The following is a 20,688-nucleotide window of genomic DNA, read 5'->3' as shown; positions in this document are numbered from 1 at the left end:
CAGTGTAACACCACTTCACAAAAAAAATCCCTTCTTACCACATCCAGATCAATTTTTATCTGTAAGTCAGCCATAGCACAATTTGCGTTTGGAATTTTTCTTTGAATGGCATTCCCAGGTTCCAAAATTACTGTACAACACAGTGAGAAAGGAGGAAAGGAAGGAGGGAAGGAAGTAAAGAAGGGAGAAAGGGAGGGAGGGAGGGAGGGAGGGAGGGAGGAATTACTGTTGCTCAAATTTTAAGTTTAGTGGTGGGAAACCTTTGTGTCTGCCGGTGCAAAAATGATTTATATACAAAATCGTTCGCTTTCCAAGCTGCTCTGTATGTGCAATCTCTACTAAAGTCAAAGATTTTCAACTAAAAGCTGGCTGAGATGTGGGGAGGAAAAACTGCCCAGTTCATTATAGGATGAAAAGCAGCAGATCAAATCACTCAACAGTTTTAAACATCTCACTCAGAGTTCCAAATACACAAACTTGTTCAACAAATGGAAACTCTCCCACTGATGCTACTATAAAATATATAAATGGAACAGAATTGAAAGCAAGAATAGACCAATTCTGTCTTTCTCCTTAAGTCATTCTGTCCTCCTCTGAGTCCCTGCAGCATTTGGGTACATAAGAAGTTTTAAGGAATTTAATTTCTCTCTCCTATTTCACACATAGTGGACACCAAAGGATAAGTCATTTTACCAGAGCCCTATAGCAAGTGACCATCTCTAAGGCTAGTCCTTTAACATCCACCCTCCCCTTGATTGACTGTACCACTAAACCCAATGATGTCTGTTCAAGAGCACACCCCTCGGTATAGTCATTATTGTGACTGCAGTATACCTAATGAATAGAAGGGTTCCAATGTATGGCACCCTGAATTCCCAGTTGAATGAAATTAAAGAAGTATTATATACACAGGTTTGTGGCATGCAAAATTCCTGGCCAACAGCAGACTTACCTGTTTCCAGAAACAGCTAGGTCCATAGGCAGAACTTGTTGGAACTAATGTGGCTTGGTCCTTCCACGGTGAGAAACCCTTCTGCAGACAACCTCACAGTTCAAAGGAGCAGAGCGCCTCACCAGAACACAGCTCCTGAGTGCATCTCATCTGTAGCCTTCCTAAACACAACAACTTGCCCTACAATTTCTTTATCACAGGGCACCAGACACTTTGGCACTTGTATTCATCCATCTTCTTATCAGCCTTTTCATTGCCTGAAGCCAGAAAGAAAGAAACTGCATTCTTTGTTGTTTCAGACTTCCTCCTTGTTTAGAAGACATCCATACCTTTGGAAGACCCTAGTCTGCTTTAGAGATAACAGCTTTTCAGGGCACAAACGCATCCCTTAATCCCAGCAAGACATCTTTCTCCAGCCTAGGACATTCTGACCACTGACTCTTGAACCACTTAGAGTCTAAAGCTCCCTTCAAAATACTAATGAATTTCAAAAGCAGTGCTGCAAGTGTTTCCCGTATCCTACTCCATTTCTTCTGTTACAAATCACTTACCACTGTACAACTGTTTTAGCTTGTATCTTCGAATAAAGCTTCTTTGAATCTCAGTTCAGCTATTCATCGTCTTTCACCTGTGCATTTCTAGCACTGGACTTTCTAAAGCCTCTGTATCACATAGTGAGGGTTTTCATCTGCACCTGCTGGCAAGGCAAGAATGCAAATGAAGAGTAAAGAAGTTTAATTTGTGGCATGTGCAGAGACAACACTTATTATGAGATTTGTGTGTTTGGATTTTTTTTCCGTTTGACCTATTTACTGGATTTCATCAAATCAAAAATGTTATGAGAACAATAAACACTTTGACCAGCAGGTAGCAGGAGAGATCAAGGAAAGAAATTCAGTTTACATCAATGTATCTAATTTTATCAGGAACTTTTCAGTATTTTGGGGAAACAGAACAGACAGGTCAGATTGTGCCCACCACAATGCAGGAATATCTTTATTATATTGTATTTTTAATGCCGTATAAGACAACAGAAAAATTCAGCTGTACAAAAAACTATTTAATATTTACCATTCTCATGCAGTTTGGTATTTTTATGTCTATATATTTATATATATAAACAATATATATTGTTTAAAGCAATAACAAGAAAACAATCAGTTTATCTTCTTAAAAAATCTGTAAAAATGATGACTGGAAAGTGAAATAAAGCCTAGTTTACCATCTCAGTTTTAAAGTTTAAATTGAAAAGAATTTACTGACGGAATTTGATTTAAAAAGGGGGGGGGGTTCACCTTATTTTATGTATTTTAATTACTTTTACCAAGTTAAAACTTCTAGAAAGTTTGCATTTTGCTTTGAGTATACTTTTAAGTATATGTATACTCTTCATTCCAAATGCAACCCTTGCACAAGAGAATACAAGCGCATGCAATAATAATCACAGACATAGCTCTTACACCCAGCTGGGTTTTACAGCAGTAAAAAATAAGCATCATTAGCCACATTACATCCAGACCCATTTTAAGAGCAACTCACAGCAAACTTCCCTACTCTCCTTTGGCAACAAAGTACTAAATAAACCCCAAGTCAGGCTGATGTGTTGTGCACATAAGTAGCTTAAAGACTTGAGGGTGAGGAAGTATTATAGCCCTAGAAGAGTGGGGCATCACATGAAAAAAAAGAAGAAATGAGGTTTTCTGCAAGGGTAAGACTGAGGCTTTGATATGTGCATGTTCATGGGGCTGAATTGGAAAGGGTTCAGATCGGTGTTCCTTTTTCTTTTTACATGTGGTTGGAGCAAGTATTTGTTTGTGTTGTAACAGTTTGCAGAGGATACAAAATTCTGTGCATCATTTGAGGCTGATCTAAGCACTTTTCTCTGGCAGGCTACATGCAAAGATGTTGATACTTTCCCTTAACTTCTTCCTTCCTGTGACATTCTTATTGGCTCTGAGAAAGCCAAGACACTAAAAAAATGAGACTGGGAGTCCTGCCTTGTGCTGCCAGAGCATTTCTAGCTATGAAGCTTTACCATCCTTTGTGTCTTGTGGGAGGCTGGGCACTGAAACCTTAGAGATATTTAATCTTGCTCGGGGCATTCCCATACATTTCTGCAGAAGCAAGAAGTGTTTATGCTTCCAGCCTTTCTGCAGAAGCAAGAAATGTATAGGCTGGAAGTATAAACACTCCTTTCCCAGTATATAAATAAAAATACAAGAGATAATGCAAAATGTTCTCCCTGCTATTCAGTTTTCCTTGTTGTTCATGACGTTTTTCCATTTAACCTTTTGGAAAGATGTTTATTCACTTAGGGTGCTTTTAATGTTCTCTGCCACAGGAGAGAGCTATCACCGTTTTGACTTGCTCAGCAAGAAGTGACACACAGGTGTTAGACAGCATACTCTATTTGTGAGGCCTGCCAAGGGGAAATAAGATTAAGCTTTATTTGCTGGAGGTGAACATTTGCCTGAAAGTACTTAAGAGGTTTTATTTAAGTTCACATTGTGGGTAGCATGTGTCCTTATAGAATGAGAAGCCACAATACATACTGTGCTATGACCCACTGGCAGCAAAACACCTGAGAAACTCTTTGGAGGTGGAATCTTTTGACAGTCAAGTCTCACAGTTCCTGGTTGCTACGGCAGTTTCACCCCCTGTAAAACCAGAATAGTCTGCAAAAATGCATGGCATGCAACACCTTGCTTTTATCAGGCAGAGATCTGCTTTCTATTGGAGTGATTAGTGAAGCTCTTGTATCTGAATGATTGCAGGTATCACTAGTCAGTAGAAATGCAAATGTTGCACCTTTTGAGTCATACTGGGCTCTGTGAACTTCTCTGCATTCCCATCTTGCCTATAGTATGCAGTTAAAGGTAACTGGCTTCTTAGAAGCAGTTGCAACTTGGAGGAGAAGCTATTGAAATGACAAGCAGCTGATCCCCAATAGAAAGGTGAAGATGTAAATTTTGTGTACAATGAGCTGTAAACTTTTGCCAGGGAATGCCCATGAGGCTCAGTAGCAGTCAGAAAAGAATTGCAGACTTAAACTGGTAGAAGACTTTGTTAGCAATAGGGATTTAATGCTTCATAGAGTTCAAAAAGATCTGAAGCCTCCCTGACCCAGGATGTGAGCTATGGACTACCAATGGGTAAAAAGGTGGCTAAGTATACCATATGTATCTTGCTAAGCTAAAACAAGAAAACAATGCAAAAAAAAATTAAAATAGATTAGATGACAATAGCCATAAAATTGTACCAAGCAGAAACACAATTTTAAAATTTCCTGATGTTGACAAAATTGAACAGTACTTGAAGTACTATTGAGAAAGGAATGTAAAACAGCTCATCTTATCTAAAACATTATATTCTCCTCAAGCAGCATCCAAGTGAAGAGATTTTCAGGAGTTAGCAAAGTAGTTTAGATTTTCACTTGAAATCTAGACATTATCATCATGTTAATAAACTCTTCCACAGAAAAGCAAAGTAGCTTTCTGAACAGCTAGGCTATAGAAGTTGCTCTACAGTTAAAATAAATCTAACAGAGAAATTACCATGATGATGTCTAGACAAAAATGGAAGTCCTTGAAATATAATAAAAAAATACAATAGAAGCCTATACAACCATTTGAAACCTGCAACAAAATGACTTAAATTCACAGAAAACTGTTATATGACATAATTTGATTAAGTATTGTAAATATTGCCATTTTGTGTAAATAAAAGTGTTGATCGTGAAATTGGTTCCTTAAGCTCTTTATTCAAAATGGGATGGTATTGCAGAAGATGTATTAAGACTTAGAAATACTCAGGAAAACTAAAGCAATAAAACTTTTTTTTGTGTCAGTAAAAAAAGCCGTATTTTCTTCCACACACTTAGCTGGGAAGGGCGCATTATATGCTCTCCCCCCTGAACAACCCTGACTTATTTGCTGGAATCCTTTAAAGAAAAGAGCTGAATTATTCAACATGTTGGGCGAAGTATTCTTAAAAGTTTGAGAATACTGATTCTGATGCTGGACTCCCTGAGATTGCAAAGGATCTTGAACTTAAAAGCTACCAAGGACTTTAGCTGCCCCATTACACCAGACCTCGAGGGCGTTTTAAGCTCTTCACTCCTTTTCACATCTTATGGATGAACATCTAGGATCAACAAGGTACACAGAAGGAAGAATACTCTTCTTCAGGTGAGTCCTCTTCCAAGATGCCAAACTAGATACAGACACTGTATGTCTTCCATGTCACTCTAGACATCTGTGGCAGTCCTGCAGCACCAGCTGCAGTGCTAAAAGGGCACAGTCCTCCAGAGATGCTGTGACTCATCTGTTATATCTTCTCTTTGCATCTGATTTGGACTCCTGGGGACTTTCTATGCTGAAATTTCAGCTGTTTTCTGAATGTGCCATCCTGTCTCTTGGTATTGGAAAGTAGGAGGCAGAGGGAGAAGTGCAGGCAACCAGCTTGCTTTGGATAAGAATAATAAGCACATGAACATCAGACTTTTTCCTACTTTTTGCTAGAGAAAAAAGCTGCAGCTTTTTCTGCAGGTGGCAGGCAGAAGGTTTCATAAAGCAATGTAACAGGGAAGGGAAGAAAAGAATCCCTTGCTGACACATGGCAGAAAAGGAGGGAAGACACCTTCGAGCAGTCATTCTGAGCAAATTGTGCAGAATTTCACTAGTGAAGGACTTGCCTTGTTGATTCTTATTGGTTTTGATGATATATTAATGGGGTCCTTCCCAAGTACTTTTAAACTTATGTAGAAAGGCATGCACTTTGTCATTTTCACTGCAATAAATGTCTATAACTTCTAGTAGACTAGTTCAATTAATAGCTTTAGGGGTTATGGGCATGCTGTTGACTGGTATGTACCAGATGAACATCTTTTATGACTTGACTTTCTTAGGTCTGCATTAAAAGGAGAAAGGATGCGAACCAGAAACAACAAACAAACAAACAAACAAACAAACCCACAACACAACAGCAATTGCACAGAAGAAGTGAGATACTCATAATGAACAACTTCAAGGCATTCAGATTCCTAGTCTGACACACGCATGATCTTTACCTATAAAGAGGAAAATTTCCTAGCCCCCTGAGGCAGGTACTTTTTTTGTGTGACTTAGCATGACCCAGACCGGCTTGATAGATCCTTAGGACCTGAGGTGAGAATGGAGAGGAATGCATCATTGCAAAAAGCCATGAGTATTAACATCAAGGAAAGAAAGAGAGAAGTCCACAGACTCTGCAGCTTGTATATACACACTTGCATATGGAGGGAGATGTTTACATCAGCTGTTTCCAGGCTCTGACACTGATTGGAGGGAGAATACTGTTTGGAAGGACTTAAGAGCAAGCTTCTACTTCAGGTGAATGGATCTCTGGAGTTTGTTCTTACTCTGAAAACAACAACAGTGTTGGGAGCAGTTTCTTAACCCTAGGCCAGACTTAAGTTTGAAGAATACTCCCTTAGACAAAAACTGTGTAGTCAGATGGACAGAAGGGAAAGGTCAAACCACAATCATTACTAGTGATTTTTGAACCATTTTCTGCACTGTAAAAATGTGCATTTATACCTTTGAATAACTACTAGCCTTAAACTGGACAGATCTTATTTTCCCATATGCACATCCATGAGAAAATGAAGTTGATAGACAAGAGAGGCAATATGGTGTAACACGGTGTCCTTGGTGTAGTAGTAGCAGTACTGCTTTTTGTAATCATGTCAAGAGACCTTGAAGCCTGAATATTTTTGTATGCTTCAAAGGTAGCCCATCTATTTGTCTATCTAATAAGACATTGCTCACCTGATGTTGCCTTTAAGAAATTTCAGATTGTGTTCAGGTTCTGTAAGCTTGAATTGCCACATTAGCTGAGTTTCTGCTGGCTGTCTGTAGCATCTCCCCTGGGCTTGCTCAGAATGGACTTCACTCATGAGCTGTGGGCTTCAACTCCCTACAGCCTGCCTCACACCAACAATATTGAAACTGATTGAGGTTCAGTTCTCCTCCATCTCTCATTGTGAGAGATGGCAAAGAAAAGCATTCAAGCCCTTGTGCTAAGTGTTACTGCTATCATTGTCTTCTCAAGTCCCATACTGCATTTTTGTCTTTTGTTAAGTATCTCATGACTTACTTATCTTCCTGTGCTTTATTTGACTGTGTTAGTGCTCCTGACCACTCTGTCTACAGCTATGGGGCAAGATAAGCTGCTTTTTTTCCTTACTGAATTGCACTGTTAATGTGTGATTTATCTCTCTTACCCAAATAATTATACTCCTAGTCTGGGCTTTGTTCTTTGAAATTTCCAGGCAAACGTTCTGTGTAGGACAAAGGTATCACAGAAATACAGAACAATTGAGGTTGGAAGGGACCTCTGGAGGTCATCTGGTTTCCCCTGCTTAAGCAGGACTATCTAGAGCTGTTTGCCGAGGACCATGTCTGGATGGTTTTAAATATCTCCAGGGATAGTGACTCCACCCCTGGAGATATTCAAAGGCCATGTGAACACAATCAGATATGGACATAATTAAATCTGTAGGAGAATATGGATAGTAAAATGTTTTGTACTAAAGAGTTCTGCTTATCATCATCCTCAATTATTCTGGTATCATCAGATCTCTTACAGGACAATGTGTTTTCTCCTGTATAGGGATAATTCTAAATCCCAAGGTGCTGATTTTAACAGAGGATATTTTACTGTGGAGCACAATTTCTCTACAACAACTTACCCTTAGCTCATATCAAGCTGGGAAAGCTGCAAACTCTGCCCTCTTCTGTGGAATTAGCCACAGCAACACAGTCTTACTATTGGGCTGTACAAAAGCTCCCTGTTATGGATTTTCTTCTGCAAACAATGATATTCTCCTGTTTTCTTAAGCTGCATGTTCTGCATTGGCTCAAAATTATAGATTTGCAACTGTAAAGTGAAAAGCCACTGCTAGGGGGAGGCAATCAGGAAGTCACAATGACAGAAAATAGGACAGAGGGGCTACAGACTCTTTCCTAACTCAAACTAAAACAATTAGACCTGGACAGCTCCTGACAGGGAAAATGGTTCAAATAAAAAATCCAGCACAATCTGACTAGAAGTTTAAGAGCTGGAAAGGAGTTGTGTGTCTGCACATGTATCTGTTTCTTCCAGATGGATCTTGTGGTCTAATATGTTATTGCCTTTCCCATTAACTTCCCTTCTCTAGGCTGCCTAGGTGCCAAAATTCCTCACTGGGTACAGATACCAAGAGACTTCTCCCGACGGGTGTATTTATGCAGTTTGTTCCCTGTTCCTTTCTTATCCCCAGTTAGTCTAAGCCAGCATAAGCTGCTTCTTGCCACAGGAAGGTAATCTTTTCCTTCCAGAAGAAGGCCAGACACAGCCAACAAAATAGTTTTCTCCAGATAAAGTGGGAAAAATAGACTGCACCCACTTTGGATACAGTATGAGGATGCCTGGGCTGTCTTCAGTATCCATCCTTGGCATCATGTCTCAGAAACATTATTTTGGCCAGCTGTGACACAGCCCTCTTTTTTCACATACTCTGACCTGAAATAAAGTCTTAGGGGAGCCACAGGTCTGGCCACCAGGCTAGTCCACCCCAATGGGGACTAATTCTGCTCACTGTGGGTGAGTGATAGACTGTGGTAAGAGGTTGATGGATGGGTATTCCCTCCTTCTCATGATCCACAGATCTGAAGACTTTGAACCATCTTCTCAAAGACATCAGTTTCTCTTTTTTTTGACTGAGACCTAGATAACAGAGACTTGGGTGACTGACACTTTAGGGGGTTAGTGAGGGCACAGATGTTCCCACACCAACCGGTTTCCCAGTGGTGCACAGGGAGGTCTGAAAAACCTGACCATGGAGGTATCACTTAGGTCATGACTCTTCATGATGGAAATGAGGGCTCTGGTGTCCTACACCATGTGGATGGGTGTTTGAAACAATAGAGACTGATGTCTTTATCTGGCTGATAAATTTCTGTATGAGTCAATGCCTTCCCTCAGTAGTCAGACATTTGTAGATCCCTCTTTTTGCTTGTGCAGTGTTGCAGGATTTTAATTCTGCCAAAGGTCTTAGGCACAACCAAGAACTACTCGGGAAAATGTCATGCCTTGATTTGCACAGACACACAGAAATGGTACTCCCGGTCTCAGTCTTGCCTGAGAGATTGGGAAAAGGTTGGAGTGCAAGATAAAAAGGTTCAGGGTGTCATCAGAAAATCAGGATAAAAATACTAGTGAACAGCTCCCCTTGATTTACATTACAGTGGTAGAATGCACTAAAAAGAGCATTTTACTGTTTTTGGATTTGCCATGCAAATTTCACTTATCTTCTGCATAGGGTGAGGGTCTTCCTCTAGGTGTCTGCAGGGTCTGACACCTGACAAAGCTTTATTAAACAGACCTTATTATGCATTCTGGAGAGGCTGTCTTGAAGCCAGCTCAGTCAGTATGTGAAAAACCTTATTTCCCCTTCAGGATGTGGTTAACTTGTTTTTCAAAGCAAGGGGGGGTTAATCTTGCATGGTGTAACTTAGTCATAAATGTTGACCACAGCATCCTGCTTGTTGCTTGTGAGAGAAAGATGAGTTGGGGAATATGTGTCTTGGTGTTTTTTTGACTAATAAACAAGTTGCTATGGAAACTATCGCTCCATCAAACCACTATACATTCTTTTCTGTTGGCATCTTCCTAGTACCAATGAGTGGAAAAAAACCAGCATGTTTTCTTCTCTTCTGATATGTATTTTCCTTCCTTATGCTCATATCAGGCGGCCTCTTAACGGATTTCTCCTTAGACACATATCTTTTTTTGACATGATCCAAAATATCTTGCTGGGGTCTCTTCAAAGTGATCTGAAAGATCAGACCTCATTTGAATCCTCTAAGTCTAGAATTCAGGGCCCTGCTGAAGCTTTTTAATGTGCCAAAGAGAATCTCCACTTCCCTGCACAAAGTCTAGACAAGACAAATTCAGCCAACAGGAAATCTAGGTTATCAAAGCTGTATTTCTAATCTTACTGGTCATTAGGATACTTGGATTTCAGCAATCTTCAACCCAAATTCAGAAGAAAGAGCACAGAACAAACCACAGCATTTTGGCTTAGTAAAACTTTATTTTGGTCACTACTACAGTAACCTCAAATGCAGGTGCCATACACTTTGCAGAAGAAATACAGGTTTAATAAAGAAATGCAAATAAAAATGTTTCTATAGTTGAACATTATCTGGTTGAAGTGAATCACTTCTGATCCAACACAGGTCTTCTCATCTACACTAGAAAATTATTGTTATTAAAGCTATCTAAAAAACATTAAAGCTATAAATAGCATCTACCGTGCCTGAATTTTCTAAGCAGTAATACATCAGTTCTACAGACAGTAATGCAATATGCCTGTTAAAGGTGTTTTAAAAGGGTCATATATCTATAGTGAGGTTTGGATTTCTCATAACTATTGAAGCAGGTTGGATGCTTCTATGCAAAGGCTAGAAGAGTGGGGAGATCAATTTCTACTTAGCAGGGGGATGAGGAAAAATACACTCTCCTCAGTTCACAGAGAAAAAGAAATAGCAAAAGCAGTTACAACTCTTACTACATAAACTAGCTAGGCAGGATTCAACAGTGTAAAATGTCTTAAGGGGAAGGTGTTGTATTGTGTTCTGGATGGTTATTGTCAGCGGATTTGACATCGGCTGTTCAACCCATTGTGCTGCTGGTACACGCTCTTGCCTGCTGTTCTTCAGATTGCTGTTGCCTTGCTTCCCCACTGCCTGGAAAAGCAAAGTGTGTTTAAATTACATTTAATGCAATTGGGCCTATGCACCACTGATAGCTGTTAAATCAAGACAGGTAGACTCACAAAACATACACTGGACTATCTTTTGTGCCTGTTTGGATACCTTAATTTAAAAATCCTCCCCCCTGCCTCTCTTTCCTCCCACTACTTCATATGTTTGTGTTTTGGGAACCTTGTTTTTGACTCCTTATTTGCCTTGATTTTTCTCCAGGCTTTGTGCTTTGCCACTTGAAATAGTCAATGAGATTTCTCTTAGGCACTTCTGGTAATACCTGAGCTGCTCTGGCAAAACAAGTTTGCTGCAAAGAAAATTTGGGGACCAGCCACCAAGAACTGAGCTTTGGATACAGAAAGGGGCTGTTTTCTTTGTGGTTTTGGGGGGGGGGAGGGTTGGGGGGGTTTGGTTGTTTTTTTGGGTTGGGGGGGGGGGGTTGGGGGGGAGGTGTTGGGGGGTTTTTTTGTTTGTTTTTTCCCCAGAAACCTACAAGAGTTATTTAACGGAAACAGGAGCAAATGAACAGGTATCATTCCTTGTGCGTTAGAGAAGTACACAAAGGCAAGCAGTCATACCTGGCATGTGCTTCCAGTATTTCTACAGATCAAGCTATGTGCTTCCTTACCTCAGAAAAGAAACAACTTGATACTCATGAGTGTATTGAAGGCGATACTTTTTGCCAGCAGAACTCTCAAACCCAACACAGCCATAGACAGCATGTTCGCTTTCTCCACTTTGGTATCTGCTTAGTGATAGAGAAAAGATGGGAGAGATCATGGTCCAGATTTGGATATTGTGTTATTGGCAGAAAGTGAAAAAACCCACAGGTAATCATTTCAGGGAAAGAAACAGCAGCAAAGGAAAAGATGATAGAGGAACATGGCAGCAACAGGGGAGGAAGATTTCTGTCTAGACTGGATTTGGTTCCTGTAAGTTGTCTGTTACTAAACTAGCTACCTTGAAAAAACAGGTTGTGTTTGATGAATATGTTGTATTCTGATTCCTCTACCCCTGAGAAAATACATTTCCATGCATTTATCCCCAACATAGTAATGTAACTTCACAATCTATTTAGGTAACTAACCTTGTGCAGAGGTGTCTGTGGTGTTGCAGACCTTCCCTGTTACTGGTCCTTCAGCCTTCTTTTCTGTATCATGATATAGAAAAGGCATTTTAAACTATATCCAAATTTTAAAAAGGGTTAAACAAAATGTTCATATGACCCTTCCCGTAGGAACATGTGGACAGTAGAGTCTGAGGCTCAGATGACCAGTCACTAATTCTAACATTAATTTGAGGAGAAGATTTCTCCATGCAATTGCAGGAAAAAAAAGAATTCCTGAGTTGTTTTGGTTTTACTATTTCAATGAGCTTCATGATGACAAAAACAATCCCCCAAAATATGAAAAGTGGTTTAGGGAAAAAAAACCCACACCACCACTTTAACTTTTTGTTGTTTTTAGAACGGCTATTTCAGGCTGTGCTCTAGGAGGTTTGCTACTATGTGGTGAAGCATTTAGTCATAAGTAAATGTACGTTTTAAAAAAAGATTGTGTCTTTTTTTCCCTCAAGAAAAGTAACTCCAAGTTGTTAAACAGTTAAGACCATTTATTATAGATGCTTTAAAATATCTTTCAGCTCTACCTGCTTAAGTACCAGATGTCTTTCCCATTTCTGCTGGTTACCCAGGGCAATGCTTACTAGCAGGAGAAATAGCAAGCGCTAGAAGACACTGCCTCCAGAAATAAGTTGCAGCTGTACCACAAAATTGTACCTGGCAATGTTGTGTTGGCTGTAATAGTCCCTCCATCGAATTTGGCCATGCAGGTCACTTCTTTGCCTTTTGTCACATTGACCACCTTAATAGTATTGTACAACCCCTCTGATGTCAAAATAGGTGTACTCTGTTCATATACGACTGTACTCTGTTCATATATGCGCTCCTCAGAGGACATCTCCAAGGTTATGTACTTTGTATAAAAATTCCTTGCCAAACAAACTGCTTTCCCAGTGCTGCCATCTTCTTCCAGTTTCTTTGATTTCATCACAATGACTTCTGAGTCAGAACTATTTTGATTGTCTGAAAAACAAAGCATTGTTTGGACATGATTTGATTTTATTGCAAGCTTGCCTGAGTACTGAGAACCTACTGAGAACCTAAAGTTCATATATATTCCAGCTGTGATTAATTCCTAGCATTATCAATGACTAACTGCCTTTTTTGTCATTATTTCTTGCCACTGCTTCCAAAAGATCAGATCAAAGACAGAAAGGGTATATGAGAGTAGGTTTTTTTATAGGAGCTTTAATTCCACAGGTTTCTAAACTTCCTCTTGCCAAAGCTCGTGCCTATATGTGAGTTCTTTATTTTATAAGTAAGGGACCTGCAAATGAGAAGAGAACTTTTATGCATGCCACTCCAAGAGTCAAATTGTTCTGGCTTCTCAACAATTTAATTCCTAAAAATAACACTGCTATCAAGGACTCTCTTGCATATTCATGAGACATGAAGGAATAACTGTTTTTCCTTTACTCTCCCTCCCCTCCCCCAAATCTTCTGATGTGGCTGAAAGGTCTAACCATAGCAAGAGTGGTAGGGCAAAGAGAAGTCAGTTTGTTGCGTCACTGTCGTGCAAGGATACTCCAAGGAATGACATTACTTGCAGAAATGAAGTACTGCTGCTGGAGTGGGGGACAAGGTTGATCTTTTCAATAATAAATGCTCAGATGCAAGAAGGATTTTTGTCTCTAAGATGGGAAAGTAGGAGAGAAGCAATCAGAAGTCTGTGAATTGCGTATCTCCACTTCTCCAGGAGTTTCTGGTAAGGTCAATAACTTTCAATTGTGGGGGAAGTTTTCCCCACTAGACATTGCATGTGGTGTAAGACATTCCAACCTAGTCTGGAGACAATGAAAAGAGAATAGGATTGGTACTCGGTTCAACAAAAATTCTTGTGCCTGTTCCAAAAAGTGTGACCTTTCTCATCCATGTGCTGTGCCATATTGTTAGTCCCACAGCTCCAGGGGCAGCCAGAAGTATAAGGCATGATTTTATAATAAACTGATTTGAAGGGAAGAACACCTCGAGGCCTATGAACTTGATGTCCATGGACAAATCTTCTTACGATCTTCCTTAGATTAGTGTAATAACCTTCTGTGGTAGTTCTTTAGGGTCAAGATACCAACAAACATCAAGGCATGAAAATAGTGCCCTAGAACTGGATTTTTGAAAAAACCTAAAAGATGCTGACAAGTTTTCACAGGATTTGGTATCCTTGCTCTCTCATGCATCTTTCAGGAGATTTACTCTGAAAGTTTCAGATGTACTTTTTCTGTTTTGAAATAATTTTAGAGCTGAATTCCCAATTCCAAGCAAGATACATGAATGACAAAGGCTTGACAACTGTAAAAGCCTGAATTTCAACTATATAGCAGCAGTCTTCTCTGTACAAGTAATGAAGTAAGATCGCTTAAACTTGAAGGGGATGTCTTTTCAGGAAACAGTCTCAAAATAATTTAGTAGCCAACAAATCATTATGATATAATGATTTTTTTAAAATAAAATATCTTTGCCCTGAGGTCATAGGTGGAGAAACTAGTGTGATTCCACATACCAATGTCGGAACAAGATTAGCAACATGAATTATAATAAAAACATGAAACTGAAGGGCATCATCTAGTATGCTTCCTTGCCAAAAAGGGCTCAGCTTAGGAAAGACTATGAGACATATCAAAAAAGATTTACATGTCTAATTTGACAGGAGTATCCTGATGGGTCTCTTTGCTAAAGAGAGGTGCATTAGGCCTTGAATTTTGCATGACATCTGCCTTACAGTTTGGTCAAGAGATCACTCAGGTCTAACATTTTGTTCATCACAGGGTATTTTTTTCAAATTCTGTTCTAGGGGCTCTGATTTTACTCTCTTTGCCCCCACCACCCACACCCCAATACTGAGGAACTGAGGTGAAAGTGAAGTAGTACTCTACCATAACTTCATGGGTTGGCTCTACTAACAAAACAGGCACAACTCCATGCCTGTCAACACCTACAGCAAACAGATTATCAAACAGGAATCAAACATCCATTGACTTCATTTGACCTATTCAGTTTAACTCAAACTCTGAACAGTTTAGTAAGATTAAACTAGTACAGAATAAGTTGCATAAGATTCCATTTAATGCTTTTGTATATTATCCTTCTCTCCCCTCAGTGCTGTCTTTCTAACTCCGACAGAAGAGAAATTCTTAGGAACTTAAATGTCAACTTCCACAGGAACTTTAATTCCCTTCAGACTAACCCTAGGGTTAGGGTTAGGGTTAGGGGTTAGGGGTTAGGGGTTAGGGTTAGGGTTAACAATTACTGTGGAAAGCTTATTAGGATGCCTCAGTAAGCGGATAGATGTTAGGTCCCAAAGAAATTCAGCATGATAGCAGCCAGGACTTGTCCTTGTGGAGCCCAAATTCTTTAGCAACTCCCAGAACTGCAATCAGCATGCTTTTTATACTTAAATTGTCTAATCGCATATCAAAAGCTTATGCATAGAAAGCCTAAAGTCTAATTAGTGACTTTAAAGAATGGGGGAGTGGCTGCCTGAATTTTAGGAGGAAGAAAAAGAAAAAAAGTGAAAATCCAAACAATAACAACTCAGAAAAGGTTAATGCATAAAGAATACCTACTTGGCTCCACGGTCAGTTGAGTCCCATTCCCAAAGACAAGAGCAGCAGTATCACACAGTTAAAACACGTAAATCAAAAAAGGCTCATTTTGCTATTCCTCCTACATACATTTCCTTTCCAGGTGCTGTAACATATTTTTGCCAGAGCCTGTTAGTCCTGTGCATTCTTTGTTATCTGAGAAGATCTTTAGAGGCTTCTCATTTTTTCTGATCTCCAGTATTTCCAAACAGCCAGTATACTAGAAAGCTGCTTCTCTGGCATAACTCACCGGGTAAAATCTTCAGCAAGAACAAATGTACACTGTGCAATTGTAGTTAATAAAGCAGAATTATCTCTTTATCAGACCCCAGAAGCCTCAACTGAGTCCCACTATTTTGCATTACCTGAAAATACAGCCATGAATTCCTACCGCTGCTTGCTTTTGGGAGGGATTTTTTTATATTACATTCTGGCAGTAGCATTTTATTAGCACAAAAAGTTGTACTTCTTTTCCCTTTAATCTTATGAGGTCATAGGAATAGCTATATATTCCATAATGTTATGGGCCTTAGTTTTCTTAATGAAAGTTTTATCTAGAATGAACAAAACCAAAGCAAAACAAAAACCTTATCTGTCCTTAACTGAGCCCTCAAGAGGAGAATATGCTTTGAATATCCTATAGTGACTACTAATGCATGTTTTCTATGTCATTTTGTGTTTACAGATTCTAAAAAGATTTGGGTAATAAAGTACCTCTGTTCTTAGCATCTTAAAATGCATATCAGTATCTCCCAAAGAAATCCAAATTTACCAACAAAAAGGTGAGGTTGTGCAAATTCTGGAAATTTTGACTTATGAAGTATTTCAACAGACACTGAGTGATTTAGATGCTTAAGGCCTATTATCTTTTACTGTCAAAATAATCCTAAAGTCTTTGTGCATGTTTGAAAATGTCATCCTATCCTTAGCTAGAAAAAGAGAAATCATTGATCATGTAATTTTGCATCAGGATGTCAGAGAGGATAGATAGGCAGGAAAAACAGAGAAAGAATTATTTAAAGCGTTTTGGAGTAGACAAGAAGACAAGGCTAATACCTTTCTTTCATCAAATGAACTGTTCTCTAACTCAAATGGTGGGAAACTCAGTGAAGATGTTTTAGAAATTTGAGTAATGTACTGTAAAAGTTTGTTTAAACCAAGAATATCTTGTTGCAGTCAATGAGCCACATACTACCTTCAGCTGATTAGAAATAAATCTTTTGTCAGTGGAAGAACCAACACTTTTAAAAAAAATCCATAAGACCCTTTATGTGAGAAACAAGCATATCATATCAGCATTTCTGTAAATGTCTGAAATGGCAATACCATCTCAATCTTCCACCTGCCAGCTCTTAGACTGTGTTTTGTTGGTTGCTTTTTCTTGCCAAATTCTAGTATTCTCTATGGGATATTTTACCTCTTTTTTTTTTACAAATACCATCTTCAAATCAATGTTGACTGATGTTAAAATAAGGGAATCTGGCAGCTTCTTTTGGTCCTACATTTACAACTGAGCATTTGCTGGTTGGAAAGAACAGACCTTTCTTCAGAATGATAACTTTGTATTCCTTTGCCCCTTTGGAATTGGGGTGGACTTAAATTGTTCCAAAACAGACATTTATTCCCATGCAAGATATCCTACAGATCTGGACAGATATTAGGCAGCACCTAAGGGAGCCCCATGCCCTTCTGGAATGAGAGCAGGATGTTTTAGGTACGGAAAATTACATGGGACAATTTTTCAGCACTTTAAAGATATGCAGATCTCTGAAAGCATCGTAACAAGTCTTAAGGTATGCACCTGGATGTTTAGGATAACAAAGATCAACCTAACAAACTCCCCTGCTGCCCCAACATTTGCACTCCCACAGAAAAGCTTGGGGTGACATCCACCTTTTTTGAAATTGCAAATAAAGGTAGGAAGAAGTAAGGCTTGTTATAATCCCTACTCACAACATCTGCATTTTCAAAGCCTAGGCAACTTGGTAGTCAATTTTCATTCATTCTAAGTAGTCTTGGATATCAGGCAGCTGTGAAAATTTAAGCCCAAGGATATTTAACCTCCTTCCTCCTCTGTCTCCATGCCAGTGGAATTACTTACCTGGTGACACTGTGAGTGTGGTGCCAGTGTCAAAACCTAACTTCTCATACCAGAGAGCTAAAGATCTGTCTCAAAACTTCTCTCCACTGTCAGCTCTTCACTGAGCTGTGCATTCCTGCTCAAAATGAGGCAGTGAAAATCCACTGGCAGATAGGACACTTCACAGTAAATTTGGGCCAGAGTGCTATCCAGACAGCACGTTTAACATGTTAAACTTAAGTAGTGCACACCAGGTGGCTGACGATCATGGAGTAATGCTGATATACAGAGGTAGCCCAGTTGTTCCTCTAAAGCCTTCCTAAGCAGATACAACCTGAGGATTCAGCTTGAAACTCTGGCTGGAGAGAGTGCACTCTAGGGATTATTGCAACAGAAAATTCTTACAGTGAACCCAAACCATTAGATTCTTTTGTCCTCCCCCACCTTAATTTTAACATAATTTTTAGAGATAAAATAATTATACTTACTTGGTTCAACTGTGAGAGTAGTCCCACTTCCGAATATAAGCTTATCTGTCCCCACACTGCTAATACTTAGTCCAATAAATGACTCTTTCCTCATGGTATTCAAAAATGTTGTAAAAACAGGAGATGAAAAGCCAGATATTTGTCCTTATTATCCATGTATGCAATCCCAAGAGGGTATCCAAAGCCACATTTTCTTCCAAAACTGGAAAGGGAAAAGCAATAATTGAATAGTTCAATGATTTCAAATAGCTTGACTGAATACAGAATTTCAAAGTTCTCCCTTTCTTACATCTTTTAGAAACCCTGTGAGTTCTATATTTCCAGGATAAATAGAAATATGAAAACAATGCTGTATTTGTCTCCTTAATCATTTCAGTCACCCATCTCCTTTCTTCCCCAAAATATATTGTCTTTTTTCCGTCTTTGGGTTTTTGTACAGGGCCCTATGTTGTTTATATCATTGTGGTACCCCAGTCCCCAAACACAGTGATATATTCCATTACAAAAACTGTCTCTTCTATATCACTACACAGAATTTTGGATTATACCGGCAGTCACATGACTTCTTGAGTGCTTTCTGCCCCAACATACCACATGAAGAATCATTATATGGCTTTAAAAGAATGGTCTAAAATAAGACCAAAAAGGTTGAATTATAAGTCAAAACTTTGGAAATACATGACAACTCTGAAAAGTCTCATGGAATTAAGCTGAATAGAAAGCAGGAAAAAAAAAATGAGTACTTTTAGTGCTATTTCAAAGCATTTATGAAAATCATTCTGTGTTGCAGGAAGCTGTCTACTTTTTCACCTTGAATTTGGTTTCAATGCTCAGGAGCGTGAGGAATGTGCCTGATCTGGGCTCTTAGGGTTGGTGTCTGTGGGTCATTTGATGTCTTAGGAAGTCTTTATGCTGTTTTACGTAAGATGAGAAAGTAGGCAAAATGATTGTTCTTTGTTAGGTAGAGGCACTGTACCCATGGAAGTGGCTATTAAAGAGTAAAGGAGTTGTTGCAGATTGATCAAATCCTTCATGATGATCAATTTCTGTATCATTAGCACTATCTGGACCTTGATGGCAAGAGATGGACTCAATCTCTGACACCCTGCATCTTCAAGAGCCCACTCCTCCCTTTTCTAACAAAGGAGAGGCAGGTTGAGTCTGTGCCCATCAAGATGGGAAATTGTTTTGGGTTTGCGTGGCAAGGTTTTGGCAGTGGGGGGGCTACAGGGGTGGCTTCTGTGACAAGCTGCTAGAAGCTTCCCCCATGTCTGATAGAGCTAATGCCATCCAGCTCCAAGACGGACCCGCCACTGGCCGAGCCAGTCAGCGACGGTGGTAGTGCCTCTGTGATAACATATTTAAGAAGCGGGGGGGAAACTGCGCAACTGCAGCTGGAGAAGAGAGGAATGAGAATATGTGAGAGAAACAACTCTGACACCGAGGTCAGTGAAGAAGGAGGGGAAGAAGGCGCCCCAGACGCTGGAGCAGAGATTCCCCTGCAGCCCGTGGTGAAGACCATGGTGAGGCAGGTTGTCCCCCTGCAGCCCATGGAGGTCCACGGTGGAACAGATATCCACCCTGCAGCCCATGGAGGACCCCACGCCGGATCAGGTGGATGCCTGAAGGAGACTGTGACCCCGTGGGAAACTCACACTGGAGCAGGCTGCTGGCAGGACCTGTGACCCCATGGACTGGACCCATGCTGGAGGAGTTTGTGAAGAACTGCAGCCCATGGGAATGACTCATGTTGGAGAAGTTCGTGGAGGACTGTCTCCCGTGGGAGGGACCCCATGCTGGAGCAGGGGAAGAGTGAGAGGAGTCCTCCCCCTGAGGAGGAAGGAGCAGCAGAAACAACATGTGATGAACTGACCACAACCCCCATTCTCCATCCCCCTGCACCACTGGCGGGGAAGAGGTAGAGAAAATCGGGAGTGAAGTTGAGCCCAGGAAGAAGGGAGTGGTGGGGGGAAGGTGTTTTTAAGATTCAGGTTTTATTTCTTATTATCCTACTCTGATTTGATTGGTAATAAATTAAACTAATTTTCCCTAAGTCGAGTCTGTTTTGCCTGTGATGGTAATTGGTGAGTGATCTCTCCCTGTCCTTATCTCGACTCACTAGCCTTTTGTTATATTTTCTCTCCCCTGCCCAGTTGAGGAGGGGGAGTGATAGAGCAGCTTTGGTTGGCATCTGGTGTCCAGCCAGGGTCAACCCACCACAGAAATGGAGATTCCCATGACGACGAAGGCTGGGAGCTTGTGACTTCTGACACCAAGAGGAAGGCTCTTGCTTCACCTGAAAACTACAGAATAGGTTCAGTGCTGTCATAGCAAATCAGGGGCTGGGAGCTCTGTCAAATTAGGTGTCTGAGCCCATTGACCATGAGCCACACAGGGAGCACCAGAAAAAGTGGTGAGTGTTAGTAATGGAAGGCTCCCTGCTGCAGGGAACAGAAGTCCCCTCTGACAGCTGGACCTGTCATCTAGGGAGGTTTACTCTTGCCAAGGACTTTGACTGGGGACATTGTTAAAAGACTTGCAAAACTGATTACACCTACAGACTACTACCCCCTGCTTGCTCTTCCATGTGGGCATTAATGATACTGCCAGGGGAGTCCTGGAAAGTAGCAAGCAGACTCTGGGGGTCATGGTCAAGGGCATGTGGGCCCAGGTGGGTTTCTC

At 40.3% G+C, this 20,688-nt stretch overlaps 1 protein-coding gene and 1 gene segment (V, D, J or C); both read right to left on the bottom strand.

Moving 5' to 3' along the window:
• The window catches only part of LOC143169279 (M1-specific T cell receptor alpha chain-like), a 342,482-nt gene that overhangs the window by 49,821 nt on the left and 271,973 nt on the right, over nucleotides 1–20,688 (bottom strand). The gene's annotated exons all lie outside the window — the stretch shown is intronic.
• Nucleotides 10,048–20,688, bottom strand: part of LOC143169280 (T cell receptor delta constant-like) — a 36,105-nt gene continuing 25,464 nt past the window's right edge. Inside the window, 5 exon segments of the C gene segment in view lie at nucleotides 10,048–10,722; nucleotides 11,369–11,488; nucleotides 11,828–11,890; nucleotides 12,518–12,823; nucleotides 18,007–18,208. Of these exon segments, the coding sequence occupies nucleotides 11,370–11,488; nucleotides 11,828–11,890; nucleotides 12,518–12,823; nucleotides 18,007–18,100 (582 nt within the window).

This window comes from Aptenodytes patagonicus, chromosome 20 (genome assembly GCF_965638725.1).
Source record: "Aptenodytes patagonicus chromosome 20, bAptPat1.pri.cur, whole genome shotgun sequence".
NCBI lineage: Eukaryota > Metazoa > Chordata > Aves > Sphenisciformes > Spheniscidae > Aptenodytes > Aptenodytes patagonicus.
Note: the sequence above shows the minus strand (reverse complement) of the source record. Positions and strands in the feature narration are given on the sequence as shown.